Source organism: Peromyscus eremicus, chromosome 14, assembly GCF_949786415.1.
Source record: "Peromyscus eremicus chromosome 14, PerEre_H2_v1, whole genome shotgun sequence".
In the NCBI taxonomy this organism is placed as follows: Eukaryota; Metazoa; Chordata; class Mammalia; order Rodentia; family Cricetidae; genus Peromyscus; species Peromyscus eremicus.
Genome location: NC_081430.1, coordinates 11,231,830 through 11,243,862, shown reverse-complemented (window position 1 = coordinate 11,243,862; position 12,033 = coordinate 11,231,830). Strand labels below are relative to the sequence as shown.

The 12,033-nt window shown below is 39.9% G+C and overlaps 1 protein-coding gene across 1 annotated transcript in view; it reads right to left on the bottom strand.

Moving 5' to 3' along the window:
• Dock4 (dedicator of cytokinesis 4) overlaps positions 1–12,033 on the bottom strand; it is a 413,592-nt gene that overhangs the window by 178,112 nt on the left and 223,447 nt on the right. Inside the window, exons 10-12 of the mRNA XM_059279518.1 lie at positions 11,734–11,794; positions 8,660–8,792; positions 4,087–4,175 (exon numbers count right to left, since the gene is read on the bottom strand). Of these exons, the coding sequence (XP_059135501.1) occupies positions 4,087–4,175; positions 8,660–8,792; positions 11,734–11,794 (283 nt within the window). The remainder of the gene's footprint in view (positions 1–4,086; positions 4,176–8,659; positions 8,793–11,733; positions 11,795–12,033) is intronic.

Genomic DNA, 12,033 nt, shown 5'->3' with positions numbered 1-12,033 from the left:
TCTTAGAGTGTATTTTAATACATTTAAAAATTTTTAAATATATATGAGTGATCTTTTGCCTGCATATATGTATGTGTACCACATGTATGCCTGGTGTCTACTGAAGCCAGAAGAGGGCACTAGATCCCTTGGAATTGGAGTTAGAGGGGTTGTGAGCTGCCATGTGTGCTAGGACGTGAACCTGGGACAGGAGTGAGTGCTCTTAACCATTAAAACACCTCTCCAGCCTCTTTAGTATTATATTTTGAACTATATAAAGAAAAACTAAAAGGAAAAAGGGAACAGAAGAGATATAACAACCACACATGATTTAGCCTGTGTTTTCTTGTATTACAGAGGACACTGAGAACATTGTCAAATATTTAATAAGGTCTACATATCAGAAATATTATTATAACAATGTTGAGTTCCTGATTTTGATATTTTACACTGGATATGGTGGTTGGGGGTAGAGAAGAACGGAGTCAGCAGTTTGTTCTTAGGTAGTTAAAAAGAAAGAAGTACATATATGCATGTATGATACACAGTGTACATATCTATACAAGTGTGTGTGTATAGGTGCCGAGATGTACATATGTACCAACATGCACAAAGGAGCAAAGAGACCAATGTTAAGAATTCCAGCCACTCAGTAATACTGAGTCAAGTGACTGTGTACACATGCACACATACTGAAATTTGGGGAATATAGATAAAGTGAATATAGCAAAATGTAGTAAAAAAAAATCCTATGGGAAATGAGTAAGTATTTGCATGACTCGGTACTTTTTTGTTTATTGAATAACTGACCACAAAATAAACTTCAAAAACATAAAAGAGACAACATGGGCTTCTAATTAGGAAATTCCAAAAATAAACAAGAACGGTACCACACTATCTTTCTAGTCAATAGGTGGTGCCATAAGGTGCTACTTCTGTCTTAGCGCTTTGAGAAAGCAGTTTATAAACTCAACTTGCAACAGCCAGGGGCACTGATAAAATCCTTGGGTACCAGATCACTTGTAAGATACTAAAATAAATGACTGGTGTGCATAGATAGGACTGTCAACACAGAAACACAATCTAATACTACAGAAGTCTCTTTGCAACTGCAGCTAAGGAGTACTGTAACAGCCTGCATAGAGCCAAACTGCTCTCTCCATGGAGGAGGCTCCTTACGTGGCCATTCCTGTGAAATCTCATGGGGATTAAAATGAACAGTTGGAGGAGTGAGCAGTATACACTCATCTTACTAAGGCAAAAGTGCAGACTCTAGAAACTTACCTGGTTAGCAAATAGGATTCCTTTTGTTTATAAGCCATGTGTGCAAACTAGAATACATCATACATACACAGATGATATGAAAACTTTTTGAATTTTCTGTTAATATATACTGAACTACACTCAGTGTGTTTCACATTTCTCTCTCTCTCTCTCTCTCTCTCTCTGTGTGTGTGTGTGTGTGTGTGTGTGTGTGTGTGTGTGTGTGTGTGTGTGTGTGTAGAGATGTGCACACATGTGGCGGTCACAGGACAACTTGCAGGAGTTATTCTTTCCTTCCACTATGTGGTCTTTGAGGCTCTAACTCAGACCATTGGGCTTAGCAGGAAGTTCTTTCCCATGGACCTGTCTCACCAGTTCTACCAGTGACTTTTGTTTTTATAGACTTAGGTCTTACCACTGAATTTGCCTAAGTAAATAACGTTGGCTCAGTCTAATTCTACATTCCTAGAATTCAACTGCCATCTACCCGAAATGATGTTTATAATAATCATTTCTGCTCAACAAACTCAAATGTGACTTATTTTTAATGAATATTTTTGGAATTTCAAATGTTTTCAATGGTCCTTCTATTTATACATTTTAAAAGCCCCATGTAATACAACTATTAAAATTTCAAATTACTTAACCTAATTACAGAGTTATATTAATTCAGTGATTTTTTTTAATCTTTAAAAGTAAAATGGATCACTCACTGTTTTCTCCCACTTTCTAAATGCAACAGACACAGCGGCGAATCTTCCTTCCAGCAAGTTCTTAGGTTAGAAGGAAAACGCCGGTTTTCTAGATTTACCCCTTTCCCTACTACACAGACAAGACCCACCATCCAGGAGGGCGTCCGTGGAACCAAAGGCCTGCATTAGCTGGTAGAATTCTTTCAAAAGCAAATTAAAATAAATCTTCCCCCTCTTTTTTTTTTCCAGTACCAATGATAACAGGAAAAACAGCAGCCCTTTCATAGAATGAACTCAATTTCTCCTGAAATCATTTGGTATCAGTGGTCCTATTTAATCAACGATTCTGTGGTCCCTGGAGAAAACAGTAGAAGGCATCTTCTAACCATTGTGACAGCTCAACACTCCACACCCCAACTCTCCACTTGAATTTCTGGTACTCTTGTTTTCTTTACTATTTTAAGTAAGTCACTAGAGTGCCTCCAATTCAGTAATGAAGTTGAATGAAGCCCAAATGCCTTCCTGGGCTGCTAACTCCCTCTCCTCAGGGAGAAGACACAGACAGATCAAGGTGACAGGAATGATGACTCATCAAAACTGAAGGGAAGTACTTGGCGGGAAAGTGTGGAGGTCTTTGTTTTAGAAGGTGTGTTGTGATCTTTTACTACGTTAAAGTACTGCACATTGATGAGGCTTGGAGCGGGGCGGGTCTTGGGTTGAAAGAGCTAGAAGGGATCAGGCAGTGATGAGAGGTGTCCCAGTCATCCAGATGCTGGCAGTGTAAGACCTGGATGGAATGCAGACTTGAAAGAGAAGCATGGGAAGTTGGATATCCTAAGGACAGGAGGCTTTACAGCAGAAACCAGGCATAACCAGCATGTGCCCAGATGCTAAGGAACTCATGTATCCTAGTGGATAACCAAATGGGATGGCTCTCCCCATAGAGATAAGGCCTTTATATGAGGTAGTTATGTTACAATGGAGCCTTTCATTTTCCACAAAGGTAGTAGCAACTATGGCTTTTTTGTTTGTTTGTTTTTACAGTACAGTAATTATTAATAGAAAAGGAAAGGCTCAGGACTAAGTTGGTTTGTGTTTCATTTTCTGGTAGAGTCTCATTTAAGGGTCTAGGAAGATGAAGTAATCAGGTTAGTCAGTAATGTTGATAAAGGACATGAAACACACGGAGCTCTGACCCAGCAGGTCAAGTGTGCAGCCCTTCCTTCTGGAATTAACAGATGTAGTCACAAGGACAACAACAGTTAAAAACAAGCAATCAAAAAGAGGTGTTAGCTAGCAAAGCTACAGGGAAAAGATGGAAGAAATGAAGTGTAGGAGAGGTGGAGTATTTCTCAAAGACGCAACCTATCAGTAAGACAACAGTATTAATACAAAGAACAAACAATAAAACACCCAGCCTCTTTAGGAGCTAAATAAGGATCTGTGTTTAAAAAAAAAATGGAACCAGGTAACTTAGAAGTAAAGTCTAGAGTATAATAGGAAGTGGCTTCAAAGGGACCAACCAATAATTAGCCTAGATTACCTATATATAGCCACAACCTATAAGATATGAAGCAGTCTATGACACATTGCTACTCAGAAAAGACTATGCACCATATAATTCATGGTGGCATCTAATTATTGCAGTCTGTAAATAAGCATGCATACATTTTCTCTATGTGACATTACAGCCAGCATCACTCCCCTCTGCATCCCACTTCAATGTGAAACTGTATGCTTGTTACCCCATACGATGACATTATTTATTTGTTCATTAACAGATAGTGACAAATGTTTTCTATTACACCATACTGTCAGGTCTCCACTTACCAAACAAAAACTCAATCATGTTTATTGCTTAGTTTTTACTTTACAGTAAAAACTTGAAGGCCTCAAGATATGGCAGCACAGAACAAATTCAGATCCTCTACTGTTTCAAGTGAGAGTGGAAATTTTTTTTTTATATAAGGAATTATATTTGCAAGACTATTACCATCTAGAGAAATGCTGAGCAATGTACTGAGTGTTTTTAAACAGCAAAGAACAAAAACAAAGAAAACCCCCAAAGAGCTGACCATTTCCGTCTAACACACATGAATAGAAGGTCTGACGTGAAAAGTGTAGGGCAGGACAGCCAGCTGTACACACCTACCTGCATTGGAGCCTGTCAAATTATAGCGGGCATTCAGCTTTTTGATGATGTTCTCGTGGATTTGATACCACTCACTCTCTGTATTACACCTAAGAAAACACAACCATTTGGTTAGTCGCTAACACAAGTTCAAGTCCCAGGTGTGAGAGCACACTCCTCTCTTGGCTATAACCACTAGAACATGCTTTTCTCCTTAGAGTCCCCTGTGCCTGGCTATGAGGCATACTTAGCATGCTTTTCCCAGCCCAGGCAGAAATGCTCAATTTGGCAGTAGCTGACAATCTACCTCAATCCATTGAGTGGAAGCTATTGAAGACTAAGATTTTGATAACTGAGATTCAAACTTTCACTATTAAATGAGTTATGTTTGGGGGCAAGTTGATCACCTTCTCGCAGCTTGCTTTCTTTATCTGTTAAACCTGTGTAATTAACATATTAGAATATTAAATATATATGGGCTTAATTAAGTATTGCCTGACATACAGTAGATGCTCAATAAATAAAGGTTCTCATTAGAAAATTTCTGCCTTCTATAACATGACCAGGTCTGACTAAAGTCAAAATGCAACCAATTAAGTAAAACAAAATCAATGCTAACAAAACTTACACCAGTGAAAAGCCTGCCAAGATTTATCAGAGGGCAATGCAAAATACTTTTAGATTTTTCATGTCTCAAAGACATCACTCTGTCATTTTACCTTCAGACCTGTCTCTACCTCTTTGCTTTTGGTCCTTTTTTTTTTTTGTCAGTGCTGGGGATTGAACCCAGAGCCTCATATATGCTAGGCAAGTGTTCTACCACCATGCTATATAGTTCCAGCCCGTGATTTTAGCTCTTGTTACTCACTAGCTCACGCTACCTTTACATGGTGGACTATCAGGGTTCTTAAGGACTGGATATATGATGGTTGTTATCTGAGTACCATTGAATACTTTGAACACAGTAAAGCCTTAAAACTACCAGTTGCATAGATGGATGGATGGATGGATGGATGGATGGATGGATGGATGGATGGATGGTGGTTGGTTATCTCACTGATTAGTAACTCCTAATGGCTAACAAACATTTGTGTCTGATATTCATCTGTATTGCAACAACTGCTCTAATGAGGTTAAAAAGAACTTCCCCATCCAGATGTATATATAATTATATTATCTTTTATGAGCTACAAATGCCCCCTTCTTGGCCTTGGTTATCAAGACTCCATATACTATCAACCCAACACCAATATTCTACAGCATCAATCATTTTTGTAATGAGCATGTCTGAGGTATATAATTCACCATTATTAGCTTACATACGTACATATCATCATGGGTCTCCCAAGATAAATATGATGGGGGTTATTTTCAGGATAGCTAGCAGTGGAATACCAAACTGAGCCTTGGCTCTCAGAAGACTATAAAATCTAGATGGAAAACCATTCCACCCACCTAGCTATGAGCAATAAAATTCTATTTAGTCCATTTCACCTCCAATTTTCTTATTTCTGCCCAGTGGGGAAGAAAGGAAGATGGTTTGCTTCCTGATAGACCCTGGAAATCATATTTTGACCCAAAAAATCTTCAAGTAATATCAAAAGTCCTAAAGCAAGTGACTGAAATATCTTCCAGCTTCAGACAAGGTATTTGTTACTTTTTTTGAATCCCAGATGCAGGTAAGGATTCGGTCACTTAAACAAATAGAATTTCTTCCAAATAAATTCCAATGAGCCTTTTGCTCAAGCAATCCCAAGGCTGCTTCCTTCCTGCTGCCAGAGACAGTGTTCAGTGGTTAGCATTATTCTCTTGGAACTGTTTCATAATTGGCTGAGTTGACATTTGTAGAAAGAATAACCAAGAACATAATTTGATTCTTAAGAAAAAGAAGACAATAAGAAAATTACAGTTTATTTGTATAATGGTCTTTTTCAGCTGGTTGCATAATCAGGGGTGAGTCCTGTCACTGTCAGCCCCTCAGTCTTCCCATTGGTGAGATAAACATACTTGTCACCATACCTGGAAAGACTATGGTTAGAAACAATGAGATTATGTTTGCAAAGAGTTTTGGCTTTCTTCAGTAACGCGTGTTCTATCATGCTCACATTACTAGACAGCGGTGTGAAATAACATCCAAGAAAAAAGAAGTGGATGAACTGAGGCTCAGGCCACAGAGTCAGATATACTTTGATTCCCTTCTTTCGTACCTGGGTGACAAAGTACTTAAGTCTCAGTCTCCTTCTGTGTGAACTGATTGAACAGCATCTGCTTCATGGGTTTGCTGTGAGAATGTAAATGCTGAACAGAGTCCTGTGCACAAAGTATATATAGTGGTTTGAATAGGAATGGCTCCCATAGACTCATGTGCTTGAATGTGTGGCCCATAGGCAGTGGCACTATTAGGAGGTGTGGCCTTGTTAGAGTAGGTGTGGACTTGGAGGAAGTGTGTCACTGTGAGAACAGGCTTTGAGGTCTCATATGCTACACCTAGTGTGACACAGTCTTTCCTACTACTGCCTGTGAATCAAGATGTAGAACTCTCAGCTGCTTCTCCAGAACCATGTCTATCAGCACACTTCCACAGTTTCTGCAATGATGATAATAGATTAAACCTCTGAACGGTAGCTAGCCTCAATGAAATGTTCTCCTTTATAAGAGTTGCCATGGTCATGGCGTCTCTTTGCAGCAACAGAACCCTGACCAAGACAGTCTACAACCCATGGAAAGAGGGCTGTCAATAGTCACAGTGGTCTCAACTAAGCCATATTTTATGACTATGAGTAGCATTTAGGACAAATATCACAATGGATTTAATCACAACCATTAATAATGAGGGCTGCCATGAGAAAAAAGAATAACAAATTTTATTACCCACCATTTTCAAGTTTAAAATGAAGGTCATAGGTTTAACCCACTTAGAGAAAAAAATATCTGGTACAAAACCAGAGGCTACAGATAACCTAATCTGTTTGTCAACTAATTATTGAATGTGCTGTGGAGGCCCCACAGGGTAGAAAAGTAGATAAATCCATGAACCCCTGCAGCTGTGACCACAAAGCAATTTCGTGACCAAACATTGGCAAAGGGCCAGTTGTACTATTCCTCCCCCACCAAAACCTCCATTCCACAGAAAGAAAACACCTACTGTTACATGCTATAAATAGTATTGCTGTGGGATGGTCTGTATGTGAAGTGTGTTGCTGATTGGTCAATAAATAAATCACTGATTGGCCAGTGGCTAGGCAGGAAGTATAGGCGGGACAAGGAGGAGAATAAAGCTGGGAAGTGGAAGGCTGAGTGAGAGAGACACTGCCAGCTGCCATGATGACAAACAGCATGTGAAGATCCCGGAAAGCCACGAGCTATGTGGCAAGGTATAGACTTATAGAAATGGATTAATTTAAGATATAAGAACAGTTAGCAAGAAGCCTGCCACGGCCATACAGTTTGTAACCAATATAAGCCTCTGTGTTTACTTGGTCGGTCTGAGTGGCTGTGGGACTGGCAGGTGAGAGAGATTTGTCCTGACTGTGGGCCAGGCAGGAAAACTCTAGCTACATAGTATCACAAATTTGTTCATGAAACTGGCCCACAATGTAGTCCTTGAACCCCCAAGTGGATGCTCTACTGTGTCTACCTGATCATGACACTGTCCATCAGATCTTATCTGTCAGCCTGTATGGAGGTGTCAGGGTGGGCTGATGTAAACACATATTTACATTACCAACTTAGACATCATTTAACTTAAAATCTGGACTAGACCACATGATCTTCTTAGGAGTATTAGAGGTTTAAATAAACTGAGACCCACTCCAGCACAACACTGAAATCTTAAACCCCAGAATCTTGGAATGTGACCTTATTTGGGAAGAGGTAATCAAGTCATATTGAGGTCATTGGGGTAAGCTTCAATCCAACATTATTGTGTCCTTACAAAAAGAGAAATAGACACAAAGATTGTGCACCTAGGGAATGTGTCATATGAAGATGAAGGAAGAGGTTAGAGTGATGTCTCAAGAGGTATCCATGCCAGGAGAGAGGCATGGAACAGATGTCTGCACAGTCCTTACCCTGAAGGAAGTAAACTCACCATACCTTGACCTCAGATGTCTGTCCTCCAGAACTAACTGGAAGATGATAAACTCTGCTGCATAAGCCAAGTTCCTCAGGGTCTGTTACTGAAACAGCTCCAGTCCTTTACCACACAAAGCAGGAGGGCAACCACCCATGCTCCCTCTCTTGATTCTAATTTCCTTATATTTCAAAACAGTAGATTTCACTTTCAAAGAACTAATGAATTGTGTAGAGGTAAGGAACGTTGCTATGTTGTTTATGAACTAAAGGAGATCTCTATCTATGTAGATGGTCTACCTAAACCAATAAACTGCATTCATTGATATATCCCACTTCATAGTTCCCCCAAATGGCAGTGACTCCTGGATTCATTTGCAGCAGATCCACAGATTATAAGGGTTTTGACAAATGACTCAAACCCATCTTTTCTCCTATTGTTCAATTATCCATCAGAAGTACACCCACCAAGGTGTACTTGCCATGCCAACCATGCCAACCCCACCACATGCATCTTTCTTACATGTATACTTTGAGGACAAGGTCATCCTTCGTCTCTCCCGTTAGGAGGTCTGCGATGCTAAGAACTGCACAGCCAAAAGGTCGCCGATACTGAACACTGCAGGCATTCTTTTTCTCTCCGGCTCCCATCCGACCTGTCCAGTTAATAAGTAATCATGACCCATGAAGACATGCAATTAAATGCAAGCTAGATATAGACACCGGTACAAGACAGGCCATATGCAATGGAACAAGGTGCTGACAAGCAAATGCCTTCAGGGCAATAGCAGACTTCACTTCAATTAAGGACTCCTGTCTAGTCACCTAGTTGTCTGACCTTGAGCAAGAGGCTTAAACTCTGAGCATGAACAGAACACAAGAAACATGTGAAAACCCAAAGATTGGGAAGCATCTTGCTTTGATGACTTATGGAAACATCCCATAAGGTATAAATCATTAAGGATAGTCATTGTACCCTTTTCATTTTCTACCTTAAAAATAGTATATTAAAAAACCATTTCAAAAACTTCAACTTTTGTCAGCTGTCCTGGGTCATGTAACCTCAGTACCTGGAGGGCTGAGACAAGCTTCTGAGAGTAATGCCACCTTGGGCTGTCCAGCAAGATCCTTTCTCAAAATCAAAAAACATAAAGATTCACATCTGGAAGGAGTCAGATCTGAGACTCTGAACTTAGCATGTTCAAATGATCAAATGCATATGTCCCTGCCTTGGGACACAAGTGCTTTCCAACTCAGTCCTGTTCCAATATTCCTGGAGTGGTTCTGACAGTTATAAAGTTTTAATTCATTTAAAAATTTCAAGTTCTTTTTAAAATTTTATTTATGCATGTGGGTGTTTTACTGGTATGCCTCCCTGTACACTACATGGGTGCAGTGCTCTCAGAGGCCAGAAGAGGGCATTGGATCTCTTGGAACTGGAGTTATAAACAGCTCTGAGCTACCATGTGAGTGCTGGGAATCAAATCCAGGTCCTCCGGAAGCTAAGTGCTCTTAACTACTGAGTCACCTCTCCAGCCTTTTTTGAGCATCTTAATTCATGCTATGGGCACATTGCTTCTTATTAGTATTTAACTAGCAATCATTATTTCTGTAGGCTATCAACAGAGAGCAAGCTGGAGCTGAAATAGAGTTAATAGAGTTAACATAGACGGAAATTGGTAAATTCGTCTATAGAACCGTAACAGGTCCATATTTTATTTTGCATCCGAGCAGCACTCTACAGTGTATCAGGATGTATCTGGCACTCTCTAGTCTAATATTAAATAGGGGGGAAAAGATGTCATTATCCAATTTGGTGTTTATCAGTCAGTCTTCCTTTTTTACTATCCCTCTTCCTCTAGTATATGCACTATAAAATATGAAGCAAATGCTGTAGAGGAGCGAGACTGAGGAGCCCTGATCTCATTGGGGAAGACCCTGCAGTGAGCTTCTGAAGACCCTGCACTGATTCGCTACAGTTGGCTTTGTCTCTCTAGTCCTTGGACACAGTTTGAGGTTCTCTTTTCTGGCTCTGTGGGTACACAGAGCTTTGGGGCAATCACAATACCAGAAAGATTTGATGCCAGTCTTGGAGATCTCAACTATTAAGACTGATGATAACAATTCAGTTCTGGTTGGTTTCCAGAGAAATCCTCTAAATTGGAAGAAAGAGTGGAGGGCAATAAAATCCTGACCAACCAGCGAAGCACCATAAAGGAGGCAGAGAGGTTGGTAGAACCTAGTATTCTGGGATGAGCAGAGGTTCAAAATCTAACTCCTCTTTTCGCTCCCCTCCTCTTCTTTCCAAATCAAGAACCTGGCCATATATTCCCAGAACTGAGGCGTTACTGCTTTTGCTTTTGGCAGCCAGTGAGGGTCACTGTGCCCTTTTCCTAGTAAAGCAGGTACAAGTGATATTCTATAAAAAGCAAGAAGCATCTGTCCTTGACAGATAATAATCTTCTCCTTAATTTCCCTGCATCAAGAACACAGGCAGATAAGTCTTAACCCTTCTCGAGTGCTTTACTTTAGTTTCATTTCTGATCAGTTTCTAACTACGGAAGCAATAACTACTGTTTTGCAAGGATTTATTTGATCGATAGGGAGTAGGGATAGGTAGTAGTTCCTACTTCAACATTTATTTTGATGACTTATGATCGTGAAAATATTGTGAGGGGGGGAAAAGACAACCGTTAACAAAATACTCTGTATTTGAAAGGCCGCCCCAGGATATTACAGTACCAAAGTGGGTGGCATCCTCAACAATGACTCTGTAAGTGACGACCATGCACCACAGGCACTCAAGCTTTGATGATTGTTATCCTACCACACCAAACTGGCATGTCCTGTCTAGAATGTTCTCAGAGCCAGAAAGCTGGGGACAGATTCCTGGTGTCAGGGAGGTGGCATAAATAGAAAAGCCATGCCATCTACACCACTCGCTTTGTGAGGTGCTATGCTGGGAAATGCCTGCTTTTAGAAGAGTTTCATGTAGAAAAATGAAGGAGAGTATCCCCTCTCTACCAAATATTGTTCTGTAAGATATGTATAAATACATTCTCTAAATGTTTTCATGATCAGATCAAATTTGAGAAAGTAAGAGTTGACACAGTTAGACAGGCATATTCATTTTTCCCTGTTGGGTTTCTCAGATCCTTGAACAAGCTGATGATATTACATGAACTGAAAAACACATAGTTTCTACCGTCTCAAAACCCCTTTCTCATATAATATTCCATAACAACATTCCATAGTGCTCTTTGGTTGAGACGATGCTAGTTGCTACACAGATTTCATAAGCTTGGAAAAAACTTAGCTCCTAAAAAGTGATTTTTGAGTATTACAGACTGGGGTTGAAAGAAAAATACATGTTTCAATCAAATATTGGGGGCAGTAAAACACAATAAAGTATTTAACAATTTGTATTGAAAAAGATAAAAATTCTATTTGGTGGGAGGGTGAGATCAAGGAAGCCAGAGAGTAATTCGTAACCTCTTAGCTTCTTGGATTAAAATTCGGTTCTAGACATAAAGCTATACCAAGTCACATAGAGACCCCTTGGGTCTTGCTCCCAACAGTCACAAGCACTGAACTTACCAATTCGGATAATGTGCACAGTGATGTAGATGTCCTTCCTGAGGTCACTGCTACCTAAATCCTAGTGAGAAACAAAGGCTGGTTATTTTAGAATTCTATTCTGTGCAGCAATACTCAAAGAGCTTTGTGAGTTCTCTTGCAAACAAGGATGAAGATACACATAGACATCTGTAATGGAATGCTTAGGGCAGAAGGACACTGTTCAAACCCAGGTCTAAATATGTCCCTACTGCTGATTAGCCCAGGTAAAAGAAACACTTATGAATAAAGACCACTGTTAGAGCATTGTTGATCAAGTCT